This window comes from Vulpes vulpes, chromosome 14 (genome assembly GCF_048418805.1).
Source record: "Vulpes vulpes isolate BD-2025 chromosome 14, VulVul3, whole genome shotgun sequence".
NCBI classification, from domain to species: Eukaryota; Metazoa; Chordata; class Mammalia; order Carnivora; family Canidae; genus Vulpes; species Vulpes vulpes.
This window is the reverse complement of record NC_132793.1, coordinates 23681266-23708677: the sequence shown is the minus strand read 5'-3', so window position 1 is coordinate 23708677 and position 27412 is coordinate 23681266. Positions and strand designations below refer to the sequence as shown.

Below are 27412 nucleotides of genomic sequence, written 5' to 3'. Positions count from 1 at the left end.
TGAATTAAGCAGGAAAGCAACCGAAGCCAATTCACCCATGATGTCTCATCACGGTTGCATTGTTTCCTATGATCCTGTGGGAGCATTAGTGAGTCACTAAGGACTGGAACTTCAGGGTTCTATCCTAGGGTCTGGAGCTATGGAGGCTCTGATTATAGCCAAGTTATTTCCCCTGCTCTAATCCACCGTAAATGTGCTGACCCAGATTATAGCTCCTCCCCCACCAAATGTATAAACCAAGGAATCATAGAATCGGCAATGTAATTTTATTTAAGGCAGAGGTGGGGAAAGGCTATGCCCCGTCACTGCACTCCTCCTACCTCTCAGTCCTATCCTAAATCAAACACTGGAAACTGCTGGAAAGGCTAATGAGGGGCTGACAGGAGGGTGGCAGGGTTATGGACCATTACCTCAAATCAGCTTCTTTTCAGCTATACTCACACTCTGAGGATTTAGGGGCCTCTAGATCTCACCTAAGGGAAACACAGCTTTTCTGGTCCTTAGATGGGAGGGCTGGGGGAAGGTACTCAGCATTCACCCTTCTGTGAACTGAAGAGACCAGCCTTGTCAAGGTACAGGGAGGGAAGCCCCTTCAGAGGGGCTAGGAGAGGAATGACAAGTATGAAGGAGAGATGGTCTCTTGAGCAAAGTCTGGGCGAGGCCTGGCTGTGCCCTCACACAGGGTATGGGTTGTCCAGGACTGCCACTCCTGCTGCCACACCACCATCTGCATGCTCGATGGCTTTGGTTCGAAGCAGATGTCCCACATGCTTATTCATCACAAGTGTCTTCCCCTGCCTATAGAAATAGGGGCAGGAGACACAGCTCATTACCAACACAGCCCCAAGACCCTCCCTGGTCTCACCTGAGCAGTGGATGAGTGGCTGACTATACCCAAGGAAGTGCTAGGATTTTAGAATCAGATTTGGGTTTGTATCCTTGCTGGGAAAGAAATGACTAGCTCTGTGATTTTGAGCAAGTCACTCGGCCTTTCTAAATATCAATTTCCTCAATTTAAAATAGAGATAATACCTCTCACTTTGCAAGATGATCACGAGGATTAAATAAAGCAGGAAAAGCACTTAGCATGATGCCAGGCTCATATTTCATGTTCTGTAGCTGTAAGTTTCCTTGTCTATCTCTCTCAAGATGGCTGTGGTGATAGGTTTAGGGGGAAGTGGCAGGCAGAGATGCTGCAAGTGGTTAGAGGGAAATATTATATATAGAGAAGGCTATGGTTGGGAGCATAGTAGGATCTGGTATTCCTACCTTGCTTGATCTTGAAGTGCAGGGAGTGGTTTAATCGACCAGGAACAATTTCTTACAAATTCCCAAGTAGTCTTCTCTTCCTAATTCTTTAGTGCTCAAATCCACACCCAGGGACCACTCAACCTTTCAAAGACACTGATTATCCTCTAGCTGGCCTGTCCCACCTTTCCTCAGAATCCCTGGGAGCTTGGAAACTGGACCCAAATTCTCTTCTTCCCTGGGGTCTCCTCCTAGTCCAGAGTTACTTTCTCATCCATCTTGATACTACTTGGAATTTCCTTTATAATTGCAAAGCACTCCTCCTCTGGGCTTCATTTGATAGCTCTGTGAGGTGGTCAGGTCTTGTGTCCTTTGCTTTATTTATTAGATAAGGAAACAGGTAACATGGCTAGGGATCAGCAGAGTTGGGACTAAAGCCCAAGATTCCTGCTCCTTGTCCTTTGCTCCCTCCAGGCTTGTCTGGCTGACCCTCAGGCAAGGAGAAGACCCTCTTGACTGGCTTACCTGACATAGACCCCAAAGATGCCTAGCTCTGAGATGCACTGGACAACTTGGACAGGGCTGCCAGGCCGTAACAGGCAATTTCCAAAAGGCTCAGGTTTAATCTTTTCCATGAGGATGTAGGAGGCCCTCTCCTCGCTGTCCTTCAGCCGCTCCAGGGCCTGTACCATCTCTTCCCCGTATAAGTTGTTACCTGCAATGGCACTGGTCAGTCACCCTAGACCCTCTGGCTACCTTCTCCATTCTATGCCCCCACTTCAGTGGTCAAGTCAGCAGCTTCAGTTCCTGACACCAGCTCAGGGAAGCCAAGGCAGGCCTGGATCCGAAGGAGGGAATGTCACTTTCACAGGACAGCACTTATCACACAAACACACCTTCTACCACACTGTCTTGCCCTGGTTCTCCTCCTGTCTATGGCTTTCCTTCTTAGCCTCTCTGACTGGCTCCTGCTCCTCTTAAATGTTGAGATTCCCAAAGAATCCATCCGCCACCCTTGTTCTCTCCTCCATGTACAAACTTTTTTTTTCCAGGAAGATCTCTTCTAAGACTACAGAAGAAGTATTCTTGACTATATTCTATGACTATATTCTATATTCTATGACTTGTTAACTCCCAAATCTTTAACTTAAGCTCGCTATTCTAAATATCGCCTGGATATCCTATATTCTATGACTATGTTCTATAGTCATATATATGACTATGTTCTATAGTCATATATATGACTATATTCTATAGTCATATATATGACTATATTCTATGACTTGTTAACTCCCAAATCTTTAACTTAAGCTCGCTATTCTATATTCTATGACTTGTTAACTCTATATTATGACTTGTTAACTTTATATTCTATGACTTGTTATCTATATTCTATATTCTATGACTTGTTAACTCCCAAATCTTTAACTTAAGCTCGCTATTCTAAATATCGCCTGGATATCCTATATTCTATGACTATGTTCTATAGTCATATATATGACTATGTTCTATAGTCATATATATGACTATATTCTATGACTTGTTAACTCCCAAATCTTTAACTTAAGCTCGCTATTCTATATTCTATGACTTGTTAACTCTATATTATGACTTGTTAACTTTATATTCTATGACTTGTTATCTATATTCTATATTCTATGACTTGTTAACTCCCAAATCTTTAACTTAAGATCACTATTCTAAATATCACATGGATATCCCATGGGCTCCCAAAAGAAACTCAGCATGTCCAAACAGGATTCATTACTTCTGCTTGAACCTGCCCCTCCCAGATCTTCCTTCTCCCTATCAAGTGAAAGATACCCCTGAATCATATTTAACTCACTCTCCAGTCCTGTCACTAACTCAGACATGTCTCTTCAGTTTGTATAGCCCTAGCCTAGGCCTCTGCATTGCTCTTCTGGACAATTATACCAGCCTCCTCTATGGTCTCTGTGACCAATATCTCCCCTCACCCAGGACAAGCTCCACTATGGCTGAAACATGGATCCTGAATCAATTGTGTGTCCCTTCCCTCCTTAAAACTCTCTAACGGGGGATGCCTGGGTGGCTCAGTGGTTGAGCATCTGCCTTCAGCTCAGGTCATGATCCTGGGGTCCCGGGATCAAGTCCTGTATCAGGCTCCCGGTAGGGAGTCTGCTTTTCCCTCTGCCTATGTCTCTGCCTCTCTCTGTGTCTCTCATGAATAAATAAATAAAATATAAAAAAACAAAAAACAAAAAAAACCCTAACAGATTCTCAGTACCTTCAGGATAAAAACCCAATTTCCTACATATTTTCAGTGTCCTTTATAATGATGTCCCAAACCATCTTTTCTAGCCCAAATCCCTGCCTCTTCCCATCTCCCATGCTGCACTCCAGCTTTACCAGTTGCTTGTTAATCTCCAACATACACTTCCATGGGTTAGTGCCTCTACTTGAGGCTGCTCCTTCTGTATGGAATGCTCTTCCTCCTTTCCCACCTGGTAAACTCCTACTTATCCTTTAGGACCAACATCAAAACTCATCTCCTCTGGGTCTGTGAGGCAGACATGACCCTGCTCTCAAGGAGTTCAAACATGCAGTAAAATATCCCACCTTCTATTTTGCTCTACCCACTTTCCCACAATCTAGTCACAGGCACTTCAGACTAAACTTGTCCAGCCCTCCAGTTATGATTAATCAGGTTCCTGTGCACTCAACAGCACTTGATCACAGGGTCTCCTGGGACATTGTCCAAGATGAGGGCCTGTGTCAGTTCCTCCTGTGTCCCCTGAGGACACAGCCTTACAAAGGCAAAACCACCACCTACCTCCACCCTCTCTCTGGGGCTTTAGCACAAACTGGCTAGGGGCAACAATGGCCTCAGCAATGGCCTGGTCCCCTTCTTCACCCTGGCAGGAGGCAAGAAAGCAGTCACCAGAAATTTTAGGCCAAAGGCAAGAGCTGCAGTCCTGCTGGTTGTACAGAGCAGCATCAGAGGAACAGCAGGAGGGGGAAGAGTGATATCCCCTTCAGAACAGATGCTACTATCTGGATATGACCCTTAACAAACCCCCTAAAGCAGCAAGTACAATGAGAACAAGCTTTCTCTTGTTCTCCAGTGCAAGAGTGCAGGGCTCCACAACAGAAGACCTGGAAAGCCCATAAAGATTCTCCCCAATTCTTGTTGACTACCTCAGCTCCTTCTTCCCCTTTCCACCTCTTACCCCCATCTCTACCTTTGCTGACGGATCTTACAATGGATTCCAGCCCCCGCCCCCCAGGGCTCTAGGGGTTCTCACAGAGCATCACTGACCCAAGTCTAGCCCACTACCAGGTCCAGCTTCCCCAACACATTGGGTTCTGGGTTCCTGCCACCTGGGAGGCCTGTGGTAGGAGAAAGAGGCTGTTCACACACCATGTCCAGTGAGTAGAGACCAGCAAAGGTGGCACGGAGGCGGGCCACAGTCTCAGGCTGGCCAGGGAGCAACATCTCCAGTACACCCATTCTGCTCAGCTCCTGCTGCACCTTCTTAGTCCCAGCCAGCTGGGTGGCAATATCTGGGCACTTGACAGCACATGACCTCTCCAGCAGTAGGCGTGCTTCCCAGTTCTGCAGAGGGAAGAAAACAAAAGGAATTCTACTTTATTTTACTTTGGCTGATCTCTACTGAGCATCCATCAGATGCCAGGTATCATGCTTTCTATCTTCACATTCATTATTCCCAGGGTCACTGAAACATCTTTGTGAGGCAGATGTGGATTCTTCCGATATGTAGGATTCTTGCCCTTGGGGAGCTCACTAAATTTAGCACAACGTTACAGACTATAATTAAGAGGGAAATAACAGGGGCACCTGGGAGGCTCAGTGGTTGAGTGTCTGCCTTCAGCTCAGGGCATGATCCCGGGGTCCTAGGATCAAGTCCCACATCGGGCTCTCTGCATGGAGCCTGCTTCTCCCTCTGCCTCTGTCTCTGCCTCTCTCTCTCTCTCTCTCTCTGTGTCTTTCATGAATAAATAAATAAAATCTTAAAAAGAGGGAAATAAAAGGTACAAGGGTATAGAAAAATGGATGAAGAGGTTTGAAAGAGGTGGGACACTTCTGTGCGAGTTCAGCTACCTACTGTATTCCAAATAAAATTCTAACTTCTTACCACAGACTACAAGACACTGCAGGATCTGCCTCCTGTCCCATTTTCAACCATGTCAATTTCTTGACATCCATCCATCCCACTCTCACAGTCCAGCTACACAGGCCAAACACAAAAACATAATTTCTATCTTTGCTTTTCCTGCGTTCCCCTCTGCCTAGAATTCTTTTCCTTTTTCTTTTTAAAATTTATTTTTTATTGGTGTTCAATTTACCAACATACAGAATAACCCCCAGTGCCCATCACCCATTCACTCCCACCCCCCCACCCTCCTCCCCTTCTACCACTTCTAGTTTGTTTCCCAGAGTTAGGAGTCTTTATGTTCTGTCTCCCTTTCTGATATTTCCCACACATTTCTTCTCCCTTCCCTTATATTCCCTTTCACTATTATTTATATTCCCCAAATGAATGAGAACATATGTTTGTCCATCTCCGATTGACTTACTTCACTCAGCATAATACCCTCCAGTTCCAACCACGGTGAAGCAAATTTGTCATTTCTAAAGGCTGAGTAATATTCCATTGTATACATAAACCACATCTTCTTTATCCATTCATCTTTCGATGGACACCGAGGCTCCTTCCACAGTTTGGCTATTGTAGCCATTGCTGCTATAAACATCGGGGTGCAGGTGTCCCGGCGTTTCATTGCATCTGTATCTTTGGGGTAAATCCCCAACAGTGGCTTTTCCAATGGATGGTTGGATCCTTTTTATCCTTAAGTCTCAGCTCAAACCACCGTATTTAATGTAGGCTTCCCCATAATTCTCTATCTTCACCCTATTGTTTTATTCAAAGAGTTTCCCTCAACTAGAAAAAAATTTTTTTCCTACTTTTGCTTACTTCCTGATGACTGTCTCCCTGACCAAAATGTGAGCTCTGGCCCTTGTCTGTCTTACTTCCTATTGTATCATCAGTATCTAACACAGTGCTTGGGGCTTTGTAAATGCTCAGTAATTATTTGTTATTGTTGTTTAATGAAGTGAAATCTGAGTAGTCAGGTCAGACTGGATAGCAAAGGCATACTCAGATTAGCAGAATAATAGGAGTAAAGGCTTGCAGGTGCATAATTACAGCATGAATGGTCTGATGTGCTAGGAGTTTGGGGTGTGAGAGGCAGGTAAACAGCAGACGACCACACCTCCCAGCTCTAGACCCCATATCTGGGAGGACAGACTGTCCCGGACTCCAGACCACATCAAACTGCCCACAGCAGGATGAAGGCAACTGCCTGAGGAACAACACCCACCTTACCCATGCTGTCTTCCCTCTGATACAATCATTCCACCTCAGCACCTTTGCCAGTCTCGATTAATAATCTCAGCCACCTCTGATAGTCTAGGCAGAGTTACAGGTGCTCAGAACATCAGAGATAAACCCAGAGAAGTACTCCATTATATTAGAAATAGGGAAACAAAATTCAGAGATGAGCAAGGGCTTTCCTGAGGTCACCTACCAAGTCACTAAGCCTTGAAGTTTTATCTTCATATTCTAAACCTGATCTGAGTTTCTCAATTCCCTAAAAATGTCCTCCTCCTGATGCACAAATTTCATCCGTTAGTCCTGTTAGTTCAACTGTTAGTTCAACTTCTTTCCCCGTTAGTTCAACTTCTCTCTTTTTAAAGTTTTCTTTGCCCCTTTCCCTCAAATCCCCTGTCCCGGAGCCTGGATCTGTTTTCCCAATGGACAGTTTTTTCTTCTCCAGTCAGCAAGTTCCTGCCACTCTAACCACTTTCTAGAGGAAAGTACCTTCTACACAGCTTCCACCTCTGTGGAGCTGCTCCCTATATAGGTATACCTTAGGGAGAATTCTATATTCAAAGAACTAGATGTCTGGAAGGAGCCTCCTCAATTTTTAAGTATAGTTTCCTCAGCTTAAATAATTGAGCCCAGAAAGGGTCAGGAACATGCCCATGGTCACACAGAAGCAGAGCCAAAGGATCATGATCCCTAGTATACTGCTCACGATATTTTCCAACTTATTTCTCCTAAGTGAAACCAGGGCTTCTTAGCTTCTGCATGCTGTGATTAGGGGCAGAGGGAGGTGATATATTACAGAATGATATACTGGAAATGCCACTAGACTGAGAATCAGAAATCCTGGGAACCTCCTGTGGGATCTAACACAAGCCCCTGCATCTCTCCAAACCTTAGTTTCTCCGTCTGTATAATGGGGATAATTATACACCTCACATGGTAGTTGTAAGGATTAAATGAAATAATGGATGTTGAAAGTAATTTTGAAACTACATGGTATGATAGCAAGATAAAGTGATATAATTACTGTCATTAACATAAATGGATAGAAAAACTTTCCTACACAGATAAGAGAGAGGTAAGAGTTGGCAGGAAGGAAATGGTCAGTGGTATGATGAAATTGGTTTGCATTAGTTAGCCAGAGCTGATTGTACCAATCTCTTTTCAATTCTGTGTCCAGAAATGTTAAGTTGGGTAGCTTGAAATTAGCCATGAGGGGAGTACACCATAGAAATCAGCAAATGCTACAAATTGGGGCTTTCCTTCTGATAACCATGACTGTTAAGCATTTGTCAGCATATTTCTAGAAACAGTGTGAATGGTTGAAGCAACATGGATTCCTGAGGATTCCGATTCTAGAAGACAATTGTGTTTGTAGAGAGTAAGAGGTAACAAAAAGGTTGTGAGAGAACAGGGAGGTACACCAGTTTCCCTGAGGAAGAACTGGGCTCAGGGAAAAATCCAGGTTTCTGTGATGCCTGAGCTGGGTCTCTGAGGAATGATGGTGAGTCCTAGGAGGCAGAGAATGGTCTAACAAAATACCAACCTGTGGACTGTACTGACTCGGCATGTAGCCATCCCGGAAGTAAACCACAGCAACTTCCTGGCCGTCCCTAGAACACAGGATGGAGAAAGCTGCTGTGTTAAATTATAACTGGTATGTTCATTGGTTCAGGGTACTTCAGGGTGCATCAAAATGAGCTTGGCTTCTTTGAAAGTCAGTCTGCACAGGTTGCCTACCCCAAGGTTCATTGGAAGCAATGAAAATAGATACCCATACCACCACTTCTATCACTAAAAATATGAAGGTATGCAATAAGAAATGCTTTACAATATTCCCAATCTAGAATTATTCTAGGAAGGCCAGAGGGAAATAAGAAGGCAAATAGAATCAAATCGGATAAATTTTTTTTAATGGGCTAAAAATTACTGAGTCTCAGAATCATGTTGTCATACCTAGCAAAACACATGTTTATACTACTTAAAGTAGCTGAAACCAGGCTGAGATTTTTTGAAATGGTGGGTGTGAGGGTGTGGAGATGCAAAAGTATGAGTCTAGTTAAGATACACACTGCCTTGGGATCCCTGGGTGGCGCAGCGGTTTGGCGCCTGCCTTTGGCCCAGGGCGCGATCCTGGAGACCCGGGATCGAATCCCACGTCGGGCTCCTGGTGCATGGAGCCTGCTTCTCCCTCTGCCTGTGTCTCTGCCTCTCTCTCTCTCTCTCTGTGACTATCATAAATAAATAAAAATTAAAAAAAAAAAAAAGATACACACTGCCTTGAGTCAAGACTAGAAGCCAAACTCAGGATCTGACAAGATGGTCAGGCTGCCCCATAGGATTATCGATGAAACCCAGCATTTGCTGGCAGAACTAGTTCCTGACTTTAGAGCAGAACCAGATGAGAACAATGCCCATGATTTTCAAGTGCTCATTGCTGGCCCCCAGGATACCACCTTTGAGGCAGGTTTAAGACTTCTTAAACTTGAACTATTCCTTCCAGAAGAATACCCGACAGCAGCCTCTAACGTATGTTTCATGATCAAAATTTATCATCCTAATATAGATAAGTTGGGAAGAATATGTTTAGATATTTTGAAAGATAAGTCCCTAGCACTGCAGATCCACACAGTTCCACTATGAATCCAGGCTTTGTTAAGTGCTCCCAAACTAGATAATCCATTAGTAAATGATGTAGTAGAGCAGTGGAAGACCAACAAAGCCCAAGCCATAGAGCTAGAGCATGGACTAGGCTATATGCCATGAATAATATTTAAAATCGATCTGATCATCAAGTGTACATCACTTCTCCTGTTCTGTCAAGACTTCTTCCTTTTGTGTTTGCATTTAATGGACAGTCTTGGAAACACTGCATGATAAAAGCCCAGACATCTTCAGTCCTTTGGTGATTAAATGCACATTATCTATGATTAAAAGACAAATCTATGTCTTGTCTTGATTCATTGTTGTAAAGTATGAGCAGAGGCTAGAAGCACCATTTGTATTGTTATGAAATATTTAAAAGCAGTGGCCCCTCTTTGCTGCAGGGTTTCTTTATTTTTATTTTTTTTTGAGGGGGGAAGATAGGTTTATTTTAATTTTATAGGCTCCTTCCTCCCTTTTATGGTGATCAAGTTGCATTGGTTAAAAGCAGTTAATCAGTTCTTTAGAATATGCTCTCTAGCCAAGTATAACTTTATTTTGATGCTGTAGATGGATAAGCTTGATTGTCTGAACCAAAATGGGAACATTAAACAAATATCACAACATCACAATCCTCACTAATAACATTGTGACTTTGCTGTTAAGTGTAGAATCTTTCCTTCAAGGAAAAACTTCTGACCATTTTGTATGGCTTGTCTGGAAACTTCTGTAAATCTTATGTTTTAGTAAAATATATTTTGTTATTCTAAAAAAAATACACAGACTTTTAAAATTTCTTTCCCTTTTCTTTGCTTGATATTGTCTGATATACCTAGAAAGTAAATTAATGACTTTGTTATAAAAGCACTATTTTGAAAATATCAAGTGGTATTGTGAAATTTCATGGAGGTTCTTAATTTAAAAGAAATGAAAAAAAAAACAAAACAACCTATAAAGGTCTAAATATGTGTGTTGCAAGCAATGCTACCCAACTAAGTGGTACTAAAGTCACTTTGTGGAAGTCCCCTGGAAGGAAGCTCAGGGTGTGGCATGGAACACAAATCTAGGCCCATTGAGGTCTTGCCTGAGCTCAGAGAGCAGCTCCCAGAACAATCAGAATGAATGAGCTATTCCTCTTCCTCCCTAACTACCCAGCCAAGCTGCCCACGCCTGACTTGACCAGCTACCAAAAGGAGCAAGAAAACTTTTAGGAGCCCAGAGGCATATGAAAACCAAGGTTATTTTAAGAAGGCCCTTATCAAGAATGTCAGTAGCTCTGATAGCCCTTTAGAAGCTGAACATGACCAGCCTTCTCCAAACTTTCCTGAGATGATGGGTTATTTTGCCCCTAAAATTCAGAGAAGGAAGCAAACCATTGCATCTCCCAGAAGAAAAGATTACTGGGGGAAATGGTTGACAGGATGAGTTTCCTAATTTTTATTTAAAATCAATTTGCCAACACATAGTATAACACCCAGTGCTCAGGATGAGTTTCCTAAAGCAGCCCTACCTCAGATCCTTGGGGAATGCTCCTTGAACACTTACATAAACAGCCTTCGGTCTTGGTCCAGAGACCCCTTTTCAGAAACATCTTCAAACCTTCGACGGATTACATGGATATTCCTGGGAAAGATGGCCAAAGTCAGAGGGAATAGATGCTATGTTCTGAATGGCTGTGCACAATCATGGAGCCATATCTGGAGATCTCCCCTCCTTTACTTACCTGGCTAGTAGCTCATTCTCTATAGCACGCTGGTCAAATATGTTCCTTTCCTTCTCTTGAGCAATCAGTAGCACCAGAGCACTGGGGAAAGAGAAAACTCAGTTGACTGAAATGGCTACAAAGCTTGTCTTCCTCCCTCCATCGCACCCCCTTCAGGAGCGAGAATGAGAACATAGCTTCCCTGAAAGAGCAGGTATTCTCTCAAATCTGGAGGGTCTCAGGCAATACCTGAGGATACAGCACATTTCCTGAAACTAGAAAATTTGAAAATATGGAGATGTTCCTGCTCCTTCTCTAGTAGGTAGATAAAATATTGTAATGATGTTTGTGCAAATTAAAATTTAGGTTTCAAATCATCTAAAAAACCCAAGAGGGCTTTTTCTAAAAACTTAAATTAATGATTTTTAAAATCTTTCTGGAAGAATAAACAAGTGAAAGTACTGAAGAATATTTTATAGAAGAACAATGCTGGAAGTTTGAGGCTAATGAGCCTCATACAGATTGTAAAGCATATAAAAAAAAAGAGTGTGTGGTTCTTGTATGATACATTAGAATAGCTCAGTGGAATCCTACAGAACCCTAGAGCACCAATTATAAATAAAGCATTGTCTCTTGGGGCCTCCCAACATTTCTGTGATGTACATAGGGACACATTTGGTTACACAGTATTAATGGAATCTCCAAGGCTTACCTGACCTCTTCCTCTCTGCTATCCACATACTTAAAGAAGCAGGAGCTCAAGAACTCAGGGAGAAGCTAATGCCAGAGAAATGTTTGGCTACTAATCAGGTTATTTTTAGTAGTTAAAGACAGGTCCAGTCTCCCACCAGGTGATCTTGAGGGGCAATACTCAGCAGTAATGGAGAACCAAATTCCATTTTTGCTGTAGCAGTATTGCTATATGCCCATAGATTCTTGCTGGGACTCTTGGATGGCTAGATTTTGGCTTAGGAATCTAAGTGTGGATTCCTTCCTCCTGTACTTGGCCTCTGGTCTGTTTGTCTGTTTTCTGTACCTCTTTAAAGTGCCTGACTTCTTTCCATTTGGCTGAAGTACAGGTCCTAGTATGCCTCCTCTCCTGCCTTGCCTAAAATGTCTTAAGGTCAGACATGACATTAAGCTGAGTCTTGGCTTTGAGTTCGGTGTCTGAGAGATAAGCTAGAAATGGTGCTCTCATAAGTCTTCTTGCCCTGAGAGAGTCCCAAGGGCCAAGGGCCTTGCTTTTCATAATGCAGCCTGATTTGCTCTGCCCATGGGTGGGAAAGTGGCATCTGGCCCAGACTGGCCCACCTCCAAGAAGAGGCGGAGGAGGGAGGCTGTAGGCTGTAGGTTAAAGTGGAGCTGCATTCCCTGGTTAAGTCAGCCTGCCTTCTGCCAAATAATCACAGCCAGACTCAGAAAACATATTCTACCTCCTGCCTTCAGTTCCGAATAGTCTTTTGGTAGCAGGACTAGGAAAGTTGTCAGCTAAGGAAGGTAAAGTGGCAGTAGTGTGCTGGCTGGCAGCAAGGACTTGATCATAGCCCCCAACATTTTATACCAAGAATCCTCCTTTCTTATCCCTACTAATTCTAACCACAGGCACTAATGTTTTGAAAGAGTTTGAATAAATGCTAAATAGGAATCATAAATCATTTTCTAGGCTTCTTTAAAAGGTCTCAAAAATTATGGGATAACTAATGAAAATTCACCTGCTCTATAAATGCTTGAGCCTCAGTTTTCCAATCTATACTATGGGACCATTCCTCTTGGAGGCAGAACAGTGTAGTAGAGAGAAAGCAGGCTTTAGAGATAGATAGACATGAATTCTAAACTTACTAGCTGTATGACTTAGGGCAAGTATTCTACCTCTTTGAGCCCTCAGTTTTTACAAGCATTTTTCAAAGCCATGATTTCATTTAATTCTCATTCCCACCCCTTTAGGTATTGTTACTATCATCCCCATTTTACAGATGAGGAAACTGCTGCTCAGAGAAGAGAATGGACTTAGCAAAGATCACATGCTGGGTCAGCAGGAGTGCCTATCTTACTTTCAAAATAAGGAAAGCTAGTCCCAGCTTAGGTGTCTACAAACAGCTCCTACCCATCAGCACCTACCTAGTACTGGGCACATGAATCTTTGCATGTCTTTCACAGCCTGGTTGGAGAAACCCTCTGCAGTATTTGTCTATCAGCAGCTCCCTGGCTGACCCCTTCCTGGCTTCCATCTCTTAAAATACAACTTAGCCAAGAGTTCTACTTGAGAAGGTATCCATCTGATGCCTTCTAAATATTCAGAGTCCAAGGTTTCTTGAGTCTTGGTGAGGCTTAGCAAGCCCAGAGTGGCTCTCTGAGAGACAATGAAGTGATTAAGAATGCAAATTCTAGGGCAGCCCCGGTGGCCCAGCGGTTTAGCCCTACCTTCAGCCCGGAATATGATCCTGGAGACCTGGGATCAAGTCCTGCATTGGGCTCCCTGCATGGAGCCTGCTTCCCCCTCTGCCTGTGTCTCTGCCTCTCTCTCTCTCTCTCTCTCTCTCTCGCTCTCGCTCTCTGTGTCTGTCAAGAATAAATAAATAAAATCTTCAAAAAATATTAAAAAAAAAAAAGAATGCAAATTCTAGAGGAAGTGGACTCTAGGCTCTACCAGCAACTCGCCATTTGACCTTGAACAATTCACTTCACTTCTCTAAACCTCAGTTTCCTTATCTGTAAAATAGGGGAGATGGGTGCTATCTACCTCGGAATGTTTGATAGAAGCCTCTAAGGAGATCCTGCATATAAAGTGCTTAGTACAAAGCATGGCACTAGGAAGTTCATTAAGGGTTAACTATTAAGGCTATGTAAACATTGCAATAACTGTTGGTACAGTGGCCCCTCATTTATCCAGAAGTCATCTACCAGGCATCCTTACACATCTGGAACATGGTTGAGAAATAGCAAGGAAGCAAAAAATGCCTCTAAGCAGTTAAAACAGATACTACAAAATCCCTAAATCAAAGCTTATGCATTTACTCATCAAAGAGGCCCTCACACTCATTAGACAGCACTTAACAATCCAGACCATTTGCTTTCCCAAACCACAGCAAATCAGAAAGGTCTGGGGATAGAAATGGAGGATTCCAAATCCAAGCACAATGACAGCAGTATAAAGTAAGAGCTGATAGTAGGAAAACAGAAAAGCTGTGAAGAAAGGGAATGAGAGCTTAAAGCCTAACAGTTGGGGCCATTAGTGCAGGCAAACAGCCTCCGACACCTCTCTAAGTCTAGGCAACTCCTCTGCATTATGTTACATCAAGACGCAGTTACTGACAGTAATGCAATAACTGACAGATAATGATGACCTCTGGCCAACAAGAAAAGATTAAATTATAGCCTACATCTTATTTTAGAAGATAGCCTAAAACGTCCATTAACATAATTTTGGTGCTTAAAAGTGTAAGCTTCTATTTCGAGAAAAAAAAAATCCTTCATTTCCTAATTATGTCAGGCAAAGAAGCAGGTGCTGCAGCCCTGAATGAATCTGCTGTCACTTTTTCTCCCCTTACTTGGCTGAGCCGTATAGCTCCCAGGCTCTGGTGATCCCCAGGGCCAGTCCCTTGCTGGGATTATTGGAGAGGATCTTGGCAGCTTCTTTGGTCTTATTCAGGACATTGAGAACATGTCTGTTGGAAGAGAGATGTCTGTTCAGTAATTGGATGGATCTGGAAGACCTCTGCCTGTGACTCACAGACACTTATAGGAACATCACTTTGAGAATTAGCTGAACACTAAAAAGCAGCTTATCATCATGCTCCCATAGGATCTACCTCAGGATGGAATATACTGGGCTGCCCAAACCCTGGCCCTGTGTATATACCCAGAGCCCCGAGACCCTGTGTTTCTACTCTATACCAGCTTCCCATTGGGCTGGAACTCCTTTCCCTGAGCCCCAGATGCCTGCTACCTGGAATCCTGCTGCAGACCATCTGCAATTACAGCAACATGGTGCATCACTGCTGGCCAGAAGTGGTTGCTAGTAGGGTCTAGCCTTCCAATGGGAAGCCTCTGATCCCACTCTGCCATGGATTCTGACCTCTTTTCAGGCCTTCAAAGCTCTTTCTCACCTCAGATACTGTTTCCTCATACTAGAATACTAACTTGTACAATGAAGGGGTGGCACTAGATGAACCATGAAGTCCCTTCTCTCCTTGACATATTAAGACCAAATTATAAGTGGAAACTGCTGTGGGGGAAAACACATGACCCAGGGCCCAGGAAGGCACATTCACAATTGGGAGATCCCTGCCCCTGCCTGTAGGCCTATCAGGCTTTCAACCCACCAGTGTGCCCAGCATTGCCCAAGGGACCCACCGGTGCACAGCTGGGGTGCGGGAGGCCAGGCCCCCAAAGCTGGCAGAGATAGTGTTGATTTCAATCTGTTTCAGGGCTGGGGAGCCATCTGCGTTGCACTGGAACATGTAGTCTGAGCGATTCAGACCCAGGAACACAGTCTGTGGGGAAAACTGAAGGCTGAATACATTTGCCCAGGGGCTGAGTGAGGGCCTAGTCATGGAACAGACAGATAACATGAATTCTACATAGAGATCAGAGTTGCTGGCTGATGCTCCAAACCCAGTGGAATCATTCTTTTGGTCATCCCAGGATTGGTCATTGATGTACAAACCCAGTGGGGATCAATGAGAGGCAGAGTCCCATGAACTCAAGGTCTGGGCCAAATTCTTCTGGTCAGAAAAGGGAGGGATGAGTCTTGGATTGGGGTGGAGTGGGGAACAGTTACCTGGGCAATGCCCTCTTTCAGGACTTGCTTGTGGATGTCAAAGAGATGAGCAGTGAAGTTGTCCCTTTTGATGGTGCTGGAGGAGGAAAAAGAGCATTTTCTAGGCTATTTGGGACCTTAAAGGTCAGGTAGTTCCACCCTTGTCCATTGCCTCCTGAATCTCTGGGTCTACTGACCCAAACTTGAACACCCACATCAACCTGTTAGAGAAGTGGTTTAGAACCCAGCTCAAGAGCCAAATGAGCTAGGTTCAAATCCCAGCTCTACCACTCACTACTAGGCAACCTAAGAGAACTATTACCCCTCTCTGTTTGCTCATCTGTAAAAGAAGAAAATGAAAGATGAAGAGGAAAAGAATTATAGAGCTGTGGTGAAGGATACTTGAGATACGACACATACTGAGCTGTGAATAATGCCTGGGCTCAAGAGAAACTAGGAAATGGCATGTAATAGAACCATTCCATCTTTGTATAGTTCTGATGGTTAGTAAGCCTTCTGGTTGACCTAACATTAAGTCTCTGTAGCTTCTCCTATACTCTGGGACCTCCAAGGTCAAGTCTTTTCCACCACTTACACAGCAACTCTCAGAGATTAAAAGACAGCAGTTATGCCCTGTGCTCCAAAGAGTCTTCTAACTCACACTAAATATCCATTTATTTTTCTTCAGCCAGTCCTCATATGATGTGACTCCCTCAGAGCAGCTGTCCCTATTTGGATCAGATCCCCCTATGTGCTCTCAGAACACTATGGACCTCTCCTCTACAGCACAGATTACAGTTGTTATTTTCCATTTGATTTCTGTGATGATTAGTGTCATCTCTACTTGACAGTAGAGACTATGTCTGTGCTACCTCATCATCATGGCCCAGTGTGCTGCTGGGACTTGTGACATGATGTAGGAACCCAGTATGGTTTTCTGGAACCTCGGGAAAAGACACCCATTGGTAACCAACACTACAGTTGTCTGTCAAGATTCAGGGTGGTCTCTGCATGCCGGCTTAAGCCTGAATCACAGGCTCACCTTGTTACAAGGACCCCACTGAACCCGTATAGCACAGGCCTGCCAGGCAGTTCCTCTCTTCCTCAGCCAGTTCTCTCACAGGGCCTTTCCCAGCCCTTAGTGAGGAGAGCTCCCAGCTGGGCTTCAGCCTCCAGGAAGCTGAGACATATTTTCCCTTTTCTAAAGAGGTGCACCCCTTCAACCCCACACCCTAGGCTGCTATTCTAGCACATGTGTTACTGGAGCTCTATTTCCTTACAAGCTAAGGTTTGTATTTCAGAGGACAGAGAAACAGGGAAGGCAGGATTGCAGAGATGGACTGCAGGGACGGTCTCCACATAATTGCATCTTTAGGGCACAGGTCATAAATCAGGCTGCTCGTAAATCCCACAATCCAGAATCACAGGTACAAAAGCCAGACCCCCCCCCCAAGAAAAAAACAAAAAACAAAAACAAAAACAAAAAAAAGCCAGACCCACCCCAAAAAAGATCTGAGGGGAAAGTGGTGGTAGGATTTGTACATTCGTAACTCATTGTTTTGTTTTGTTTTTTTTTCTCATTGGGTTTTTAGCTCCAAGTCAATGGTTTCCACACCTCTTACTATTAAGATCCCTTCTCATGTTCACCCTCTTATCAATGTGCACTTTTTTTTAGAGAGAGCACAAGCAGAGGAGGGGAGTCACAGAGGGAGAAGAAGAGAGAGAATCTTAAGCAGGCTCCAAATGCAGCGTGGAGCCCAATGCCAGGCTTGATCTCACAACCCTGGGATCATGACCTGAGCCAAAATCAAGAGTCAGATGCTTAACCAACTGAGCCACCCAGGTGCCCCCAACATGCACATTTTTAAAAGATTTTGTCTCTGGGGCACCTGGCTGGCTCAGTTGGTGGAACATACAACTCTTGGTCTCATGGTTTTGAGTTTGAGCCCCACATGGGGTGTAGAGATTACTTAAAAATAAAATCTTAAGAAAGAAAGATTTATCTGTAACAAAATAATTGTTTTCTTTTAGAAATTAATCAGACATGCAAGTATGTATGTCTAGTCTCTATATAGTATATATACATACATGTAATACAAATATATATATATATATATTTATATATATTTAATTCTAAAATAAAGAATTTAATTCTAAAGTAAAGAAGTTTCCCTTGCCTCGGGGTCTGAAGAGGAAAAAAAGATCAAGGGAGAAGAGACAGAGAAGGGATGGATGGGGTAAGCCATTTCAAGGGTCCTGTATACTCATGCCCTGAGTGTGGCCCAGTCTATACCCCATCTCACCCAGAGATAAGGGGCCTGAGGTAATAAGAAAGAGACAATGCTTAGGAAAAGAAGAAATCTGACTTTAATAATCTTCTCTGTTCTTTGTTTTCTCTAAAATGACACTGGCCTTCCGTAATTCCAAATAGAAATCTCAGTCTTCAAAGCAGGGGGACATGGATCAGAGAATCACAGAATGTCAGTGTTGGAAAGGATCTTAGATTTAGATCAACCTCACCACTTTACGGATGAAGAAATTGAGGCCAGTGAAAGAAAGGGACTTTCTTGAGGCCATATAAATAAGTGAGTATTAGAGTCAGGATTAGAAGCCAGATGCTTAACTTCTACTACTTTTTTTGGGGGGGGGTGATACCTGTCCCCCACCCCAACCAAGTCAACTGCCAGAGCAATACTTCATGGCTCCCCAGTCTTCTAATCCCATGATTCCAACATCCTGGCCCCTAATGCCCCATGACCCAGTACCTGGAAAGAGTCTGCTCCAGAAAGGCAGCATTCTGGCTGACAGCATCCACCAGCATGTTGAAGTCCATCTGCACAGCATAGGCCTGCTCCAGCAGGGCACTGGGGACCAGTGAGGGGAAGAGCGTGAATGGGGCATAGCTTACCACCTGATCGAGGAGAAAGAGTGGGCAAGGGTAGAATACCTGTGAATGGGTTGTCTTCCTGCAAACATAACCCCATGGAGAGTGTGGTGACATTTATTAAGGACATTTAAGTGACATTTATTAAAGACACACAAACTGCAAAATAGTGGTTACCTCTGGAAAGGGAAGGGAACAAACAAGATGATGAAGGGGTATAAAGGGAAATTTTAGACTCTGTAATATTTTATCTCTTTACAGAAAAATTAGAAGCAAAACAGCCACAAACAAAAACAAACAAAAAATAAGTAAAAAGTCATTAAGCACCTACTGTGTGCAAGGCACTATTTTAAATACCTTATATGGATGCATCATTTAACTATGTGAGGCAGATATTATTACTCTCTATTTTTAATAAATAGATAAGGGAATTGAGTCTTAGATTAAGTAAGATGTCCAAAATTATATTAAGCTGTAGATATATATATATGGCACTGGGATTTGAACCAAGGTGGTTGTTAAACAACACACACATATACACACACAAAAACACAGCTCCTAGTCAGTTGATTATCTAAACCCAGGACCTTCCTCATGCCAGGAGCTCACACCTGTCCCCTTGCCTTGTGGTTGGGGGAGAGGGAGAGTCCTGCTGGTAGGGCTGCAGCAGAAGTGAACCTTGACCCCTTAGAAGTTAGAAATGGTTCCCCCACCACCACCCCCAGTGTTGGAGATGGTGACTCAGGTTTCCAGGCCTAGAGTTAGGCTGCATTCCTCAGAATGCAAAGTTCTTTGAACTTTGGCAGAACTGGGAAATCCAAACCATCTGGAACACTATTTCTAGAAAGGGATAATGCCTTCTGAGATTCACAACAACAAATGAGCTAGAATTTGGGTAAGAGATGATGAGATGACCTTATGACAATATTATGAAGAATTTCTGAGTTTAACCTCTGGGTTAATATAATAATTTAATAATTATTATTATAATAATTTGCCATTATGGTAGTATGAGTTATGGCATTAGAGCTTGGATTTATATATTTATTTAAAGATATTATTATTTTGAACAGATAATACAAACATGTGATACAAAATTCAAAAGAGACAGAAAGATACATAGTGAAAAGTATGTCTCACTCTCACTCTGGGCCCAGTGACTCTTTTCTCCCCAGAGTCCAATGGTATACTAGTATCTCACAAGTCCTTTAGACTATATGTAGACATATGTTTTTTCTTTCTCTATATACACAGAAGCACATGACACATATATTGTTCTGCCCTTTGCTTTATAAATATTTCAGAGTAATTTCCATATGTGTTCAAATAAAGAATTCTCATTCTTTTTAAGTATTCCATTCTTTGGATATAAAGTAATTTATTGAATCTAGCTTTGTATTATGAACATTTAGGTGATTTCCTTCCCCCCTTTATAATTAATGCTTCTTTTCAAGTTTTTTTTTTGAAGATTTTATTTATTTATTCATGAGAGATACACAGAGAGAGGCAGAGACATAGGCAGAGGGAAAAGCAGGCTTCATGCAGGAAGCCCGACATGGGACTTGATCCCGGGATGATGGGATCATACCCTGAGCCAAAGGCAACTGCTCAACTGCTGAACCACCCAGGCGTCCCATAATCAATGCTTCAATCAATATCCTAGAATATACATTCTAGGTATTTTGTGTATGAGAAAGTCCACAAATTGTGAATTTATAAAAGTAGAAATATCAGGTAATTAGGGTAAATCTCTTTAAAATTTTGGTAGATAATTGCCTTCCTCAGAATCTCAGAAGACAAAACTGGGGAAAGATATTTGGGAGAGTAAGGTTTTTCTAGATTGAAGCTTTTATGTGTTAGACTGGGAATTACTGCAGACTACAGAAGGAGTGATCTAATACCCTGAGTGCATGTGTGATGACTATAAGGGCATTTCCTTGGCTCTAAAACTCAGAACTCTGCCTCTTCCAACAAGTCTCATTTGGCCCGAAAAACTCCTAAAGATTTTTTCTTATAAGATTTCCCTCTGGGTTGGGATGGCTGGGTGGCCCAGTGGTTGAGTGTCTTCCTTTGGCTCAGGGTGTGATCCCGGAGTACCAGGATCGAGTCCTGCATCGGGCTTCCTGCGTGGAGCCTGCGTCTCCCTCTGCCTATGTCTCTGCCTCTCTCTGTGTCTCTCATGAATAAATAAATAAAATCTTTTTTTTTTTTTTTAAAGAAAGATTTCCCTCTGGATCACCTGGTTGGCTCAGTTGGGTTAAGCATGCAACTCTTGACTTCTGCTATGCATTGGCCAAAGGCTGAAACACAGTTTTTTCTTTTTTTTTATAGAGACACAGACACAAAGTAATAGTTTTCTACTATGAGAACAACTGTAGCACATGCATGACAAGAAATACTCTGATTCAGAGTCAGAGAAACAGTGATAGGAAGAAGAGCTCCCATCTCACTTAAGAGGCCAGAACTCCACTAGCCAAGTGTTGCCATGTAGCAAAGTGGGCAGGGTTATTAGGTGATTTGACTTCTCTCTCTCTCTCTCTTTTTTTTTTTTTTTTTTTTTTTTTTAAGATTTTACCTATTTATTCATGAGAGAGAGAGAGAGAGAGGCAGAGACACAGGCAGAGGGAGAAGCAGGCTCCATTCAGGAGCCCCACGTGGGACTCGATCCCGGGTCTTCAGGATCACGCCCTGGGTCAAAGGCGGCACTAAACTGCTGAGCCACCCGGGCTGCCCTGTGATCTGACTTTTCAAGGTAAACTGGATATCTAGATTATTTTTTTAATTTATTGATTAAAAAAAGACATTGGCTCTAACTTTTTAAAGACACACTAGTGGAAAAAACTATTAACAATGCTTGTCCCTGGGGAGGGAAACAGTGGCTGGAGGGAGGAGACTTACTCTACACTGAATATCTTTTAAATTTTGTACCCTGTTCATGTTTTGTTTTTTTTTTTTTAATTAACTCCCTAAATCTTCAGGAGCCTACTATTCAGTCTGCACGTGGCTAGTCTGTTGCCTCGACCTATAGGATAAAGTTCACGTTCCTCTTCCTCCCAGTATCAAAAGTCTCTTGGTTATATGACTTTGGCCTGCCTTCTGTCCCACATTCAGCTGCATTCTGTTGGAATATTTTTGCCTTTTCCAAATTCAAGGCGTCCGCTATGCTGTTCTTTGCCCTCTCTATTTTTTATAAGATCTAGCTCAAATACAACTAATAAGTTGCTACTTTTTCTAGGTGTCCCATACAATTTCCTGAGAGAATCAGGAAACTCAGAGCATGGACGCAGGAAGCAAACTCTTTGGGTTTGAATTCTGGCTTTGCCAATTACACAACCATTCACATCACCTCAGGCCAGTTACTTAACCTTTCTGGGTCTTGGTTTCCTCATCTCTGTTGTGGTGAGACTTAAATGAGTTAGTGATTCTTAAGTGTTTAGAATAGTGCCTGGCACACAGTAAATACTCAGTAAATGATAGCTAATGTTGTGCAGCAGGCTATCTATGTTTCCTCATAGAACTGACATTACTTCATTTTGTCTTATGGCACATTCTCCAAATAGATCATGCACTTTAGAGGCCAGGGCCTCTGTGTCCTCAGTGCCCAGAATGGCCTGCATAGAACAGGCACCTGTTAAAGATTTGGAATGCAATCTCTCTCTCTCTCTCTCTATCTCTTTCTTTCATACCACACACACACATACACACTCATATTTCCTGTTTTTTTTTTTTTTTTTTTTTTTCTCTGAATTGGGAATCTCATTGAGAACTGTACCTTTTTTGGGCTCCATTAACTTCCAGTAAGAGCAAATGTTGGACATTCATGTAATACCTATTGATTAATAAAACAAAAAATCTTGGAAGGGAAATATGCTTAATCCTGGGTTAAGACAAGCAGTTCCCAGAAGTTAAGGTTCATGAAGCAAGCAATCATATTCCTAAAGCCAGAGGCAGACCTTCTACAATATCAGCCTACCTTAGATGACAGCCATTCTCATTCACTCAGGCCTAGGCAAACATTTACTGAGTCTGGACTTTCCACCAGGCCCTTAACTAGGTTCTGGGCACACAGAGAAGAAAAAGGATGCAGGTTGGCAAAGAAAGATAATGGCAGCTCTCTGGTTATTCATATGGATTGTCATAGAGTATGCTACTAAGTAAAAAGAAACAAGCAAGGCACAAAAGAGGTTGTCTAGGACACTTCTTTGTGTAAAAAGTGGGAAAAAGAAATACATACTTTTTTTGTTTTTTGTAAACTATATGAAAGAATAAACAAGAACCTGCCTTCAGGTCAAGAGGACAGGTGAATGTGGGAGGGAGAGTTAAACTGTAAACTCTGCCCTCTGAATTGTGAACCATGAAAATGTCTTACCTAGTCACAAAATAAAGACTTTTTTCTTTTTTAAAGGATGAGACTTTTAAAAGATGTGATTTGGACTCAGCAGTCCTACTTTCATCTACCCACCCTACAGAAATACTCATAAAGGTCCCCAAACAGACATGTATGTAGCTGTTCCCTGGAGTGCTGTTTGTAACCATAAAACATCAGAAATCACCTAAATAGAGGAAAGTTGAACTGTGATCCAGCCATACCTGGAACACCATGTATCAGAATGAAGCTAATCTTACTGGAGGGAGTTGAAGAGAGTTCTAAAACAGATTGTTAAATGAAAAAAACACATCACAGAATAATCTGCATTATCTGTATGATCCAATTTGTTTTTTAGAATACCATATATTTTGAGGTGCCTGACTCTTGATCTGGGGGTTGTGGGTTTGAGCCCCACATTGAATGTGGGAGTTATTAAAAAAATAAACTTAATAAAGAAAAGCATGTATTTCTTTATATACCCATATATGTATATAAATGCACAGAGAAGGATATACACAAACCAATTGTATGGATATACCCCCTGCAGTGTTATTAGGGGGTCTTAAAAAATAATAGTTCCCTGGGCAAAGTGCTTCACGTAAATTATCTTCTTATTCTCTTATCAACTTGATAAGGTAGGTCCCATTATTATCTCTTTTGTTATCTGAAGAAACCGCAGCTGAGAGAGGTTATGTATCTTGCCTAAGTCACACTTGAAACCCCAGACTTCAGTTTGGTTACTCTAGCAGGCGACTTTTTATACATGTATCTAGAGATCAATTTTAGTTATTGGGAAGAATAAAATAAAGTGAAAGAGATGTCTCAGACTGAGAGGAGCAGCCGTTAGCACAGCAGGGACCAGATAGTGAGCATCAGGATCCAGAGCAGTGTGGTCCGTGCCATGGGGAGGAGTCAGGGGCTTACATCAGAGGAGCTGGGCTCCTGTGAGGTCCTCAGCAACACTCCCTCTGCCAGGGCCCGGTCCACAGCCTGCCGCGCCAGCTCCTCCAGCTGCTGCTCCTCCTGCAAGAGGCTCCCCCAGCCGGTGGCCATCCTAACCTGCAACAGAAGGGGAGGGGAAGGCTTGGTGATAGATGGCCTGGGGCCAGGCAACCAATTAAACTGGCACTGTGGTACAGGCAGTGAACACTGGATGGCAGCTCTTAACTTCCACAAGTGCAAGAAAAATGGAAAGCTTAACAAAGCACTTAGACTGCCACTCTCTCTTACGGTTCCTAATACAAGAATGGCATTATTCTCACAGTAAGGAAGTAGAATCTAGGAGAGGTGAAATGATTTGCCCAAGGCAATGACTGGTAAAACCTGCATTTGAACCCAGATCTCAGGACTCCCAGCCCACTGCTTTTCATTGGGAGAAAGAGGCACCAATGTCATATGTGATTGGGTAAGTTCCTTCCCTGCAGCTGTAGATTCCCTAGGGGTACGGAGTAGACCAGTGGTTTCCAAACTTGGTTGGAATATTCTTGGTTGGAATATTCTCCACTGGTTGAATATTCTTGGGACCCTGGTAAAGAATACAGATTTCTAAGCCTCACTCAGAGATTCTCATGCAAGAGGTCTGAGGGGGAGAGAAGAGCTGATGCTCTGTATTTTTACCAAATTTAAAACCACTACAATAGATTATTAATTTCCCTTCTGGGGCACCCGAGTGGCTCAATCGGTTAAGTCGTCTGATTCTTGATCTCAGCTCACCTCTTGATCCGAGGGTCATCAGTTCAAGCCTTGCGTTGGGCTCCACACTGGGAGTGGAACAAAAAATGTTTTCTAAATTTCCCTTCTAGCTCACGACCCATGCTGGTAGATCTCAAATAAATAATGTGGGAAAGGTGGGTAGGAGGAGGATTTTGTAAAATACTATGAAATGCAGATAAGGTAAACTCCTTCCTTATACTAACCAGAAGCAAACTCACTAGCAGGACATAATTACTTTACTTGTACGGACATCTATGGTCACCTCACCAAGACAAAATATTTTAAGAAATTACACTGGCAGGATAGAAACAACCAAACACAAATGCCCAGTGTAATAGGAGGAGGAGTCCAACTGGCTGTCTGGAGACACACAAGTTTGAACCAACTCACACCTTTTTACTCACTGATTTTGCAGCAGGCCTCAGGGATTTAAGAAGATCTGAATAGGGATCCCTGGGTGGCACAGTGGTTTGGCGCCTGCCTTTGGCCCAGGGCGCGATCCTGGAGACCTGGGATCGAATCCCATGTCGGGCTCCCAGTGCATGGGGCCTGCTTCTCCCTCTGCCTATGTCTCTGCCTCTCTCTCTGTCTGTGTGACTATCACAAATAAATAAAAATTAAAAAATAAATAAAACCTTTTAAAAAAAAAAAAGAAGAAGATCTGAATAAAAATCTGGATGCCCTAATCATTCATTTTGTTTTGTCCTTTTGTTACTTGATTTTAGGAAAAGAACATGGCTATCCATTTCACCCCAAAAAGGGAGCTAGAGAACAACAAGTAACCTCCATCACATTTAGCTCCACCTCCCTCTCCCTATAACAGAACTGGTGCCAAACCAATCATGAAAGTCTGTTGGCCTCAGCACAACGTTTCAAAAGAAAATGACTATGTGAGTTCAAGAGGGTCCTGACAACATAAGATAACAGCAGTCACAGGGTCATAATAAAGCTCTGAGATCAGTCAGATCTGGGTTTGAGCTTATAATATTACTTCCTTCATAAATAAGGTTGCCTTGTGGATTAAATGAGAAAAGTCTGTGTGTAGTTTCTTAGCAGAGTTTGGAACTCTAAACATAGGGACTTCTTTTTTGGCTATACCCACATTACAGGTGGAAGACTTATCAGGAGGTCACACAGCAGCTGGGTGGCAAAGCCGGGACACGAATCTACGATTCTGTCATTAGAGCAACGGAAGCCTCCATTAGCCCCTATCTCTTCCCAGTTCTGGGATTCCAATATCCCTGCCTGCTGCTGGGCTCTTATCTACTGAATGGCTCTTATCTTAGGGCTCTTATCTAATGTCAGGCCCTAGACTAGGTACTGAGGACACACACACACAGAGAAGACATAATCACTATGTTAAGTGCTGATTGAGCCCTTTGTTTTTCTCATTCTACAGTCTCAACCTTGTGGCTTTGTCTTGCTGAGGGCACTCAAATCTATACCTTCACAGTGGTACTTTCCTGACCTCCAAACTGTAATAACCAACTGCTTACAGGGGGGGTCTCTGCAGAACCAGTATAGAATTTGTTGGCTCCCCCACAAATCTGCTCCTCTGATGAATCCCACCCAAGCACTCAAGCCTTGTACATACTTCTCTCCAACATCCCTGTCTCCCCAAATTCTGTAGTTTTCTATGAAATATAGAATGCTTTGAATTCCTTGATTTCTCTCTACCTCCACTGGCAGCAGCTTAGTTCTGGCTACCATCATCTCTTCCCTGGGCACTAAATAGACTGAGAGAGAGGTAATCTTCAGTGCCCAGGATACACCTGCCTCTCTACGGCTCCCAGGCTAGGCACGCGCTGGAGGCTTCTCTTTTTGGAACACTCCCCATCACTCCTGACTAGCCTTCATGACTGAGTGTCAGAAGCTGTCCCTGCTCTCCGCCCAGGGCTTCTACAGACCATTAGTCCTCCCCCCCACCCCAACCCTCCATACCGTAGGAATAGTTGTGTGTCTTGATCACTTCTCTCCTTCCAGCGCCTACTACTGTGTTCAGTGAATGTTAAATGAATGAATGACGAATGAATGACAGACTGTGGCCAGATCAACAAAAGTCTTAAAAAGCCCGCTAGAAAACCTGGGCGGACTTTATCCCAAGGGCGAGGCCAGTGCCTGCGCGAGGCCTGGGGCAGCGACGCTCGTCTCCTGCTCAGGCTTGCCCCACGTCACGGGCCCGTTCGCTCTCACTCTAGACAAAGTTTGGTTCTAATCGTTCCCAGTTTCTCTTTTTTTTTTTTTAACTCGGGCTCTGGCTTACCAGCACCCTGTCCCCGACACCGGCCTGCTCTGGAGTACGGAGATCTGGGAAATCTGGGATCCACAGGCACCAGCCCAACCCCCTCGGTGGACACCAGTTTCCCCTTCTCTACGAGGAGTTTGACTTGCAACATCTCTCCGCCTTCAGGGTTCCAATCACTGGCCAGACCCCTCCCTCACATCTGTCCTCCCGAGGAAACGTGGCCCTTGCCGGCCGCCGTTGCCGCTCCCCAACCTACTAGTTCGTCGTCCTGCCTTCCGCGGTACTCAAGCCCCTCGCGCTGTTACCCGAGGTCCAGGGGGCGGGGCCTCGATGTGACCCAATGCGCTTGCGCAGACCGCGCCAGTGGGGGCTAAAGAGCGGGGCGGGGAGGAGAGCGGTGCCTGTGGAGCTGGACGGCGGCTGGGAAGGGTCAGTCCGTGTAAGGGCAGCCTTGTCAAT

At 43.4% G+C, this 27412-nt stretch overlaps 1 protein-coding gene and 1 pseudogene across 11 annotated transcripts; one reads left to right on the top strand and one right to left on the bottom strand.

Annotated features, from left to right (window-relative positions):
- Positions 1-247: 247 nt before the first annotated feature.
- GSS (glutathione synthetase) lies at positions 248-27412 on the bottom strand. 11 transcript variants are annotated; one of them, XM_026009847.2, is made up of 14 exons: positions 27210-27412; positions 24709-24755; positions 23920-24054; positions 18508-18653; positions 15764-15839; positions 15337-15476; positions 14532-14648; positions 11005-11085; positions 10827-10904; positions 8185-8251; positions 4649-4843; positions 4061-4142; positions 1774-1963; positions 248-798 (listed from the first exon to the last, which is right to left on the bottom strand). In XM_026009847.2, exons 3-14 carry the CDS (start codon positions 24046-24048, stop codon positions 675-677), a joined length of 1425 nt encoding a protein of 474 aa, XP_025865632.1. In that variant the 5' UTR covers positions 24049-24054; positions 24709-24755; positions 27210-27412; the 3' UTR covers positions 248-674. The 11 variants fall into 11 exon arrangements, with proteins under 11 accessions (XP_025865632.1, XP_072592144.1, XP_025865629.1 ...); XM_072736043.1 differs by having other exon boundaries at positions 18508-18606; positions 27210-27297; XM_026009844.2 differs by having other exon boundaries at positions 26650-27260.
- Positions 8814-9584, top strand: LOC112928228 (ubiquitin-conjugating enzyme E2 N-like; annotated as a pseudogene).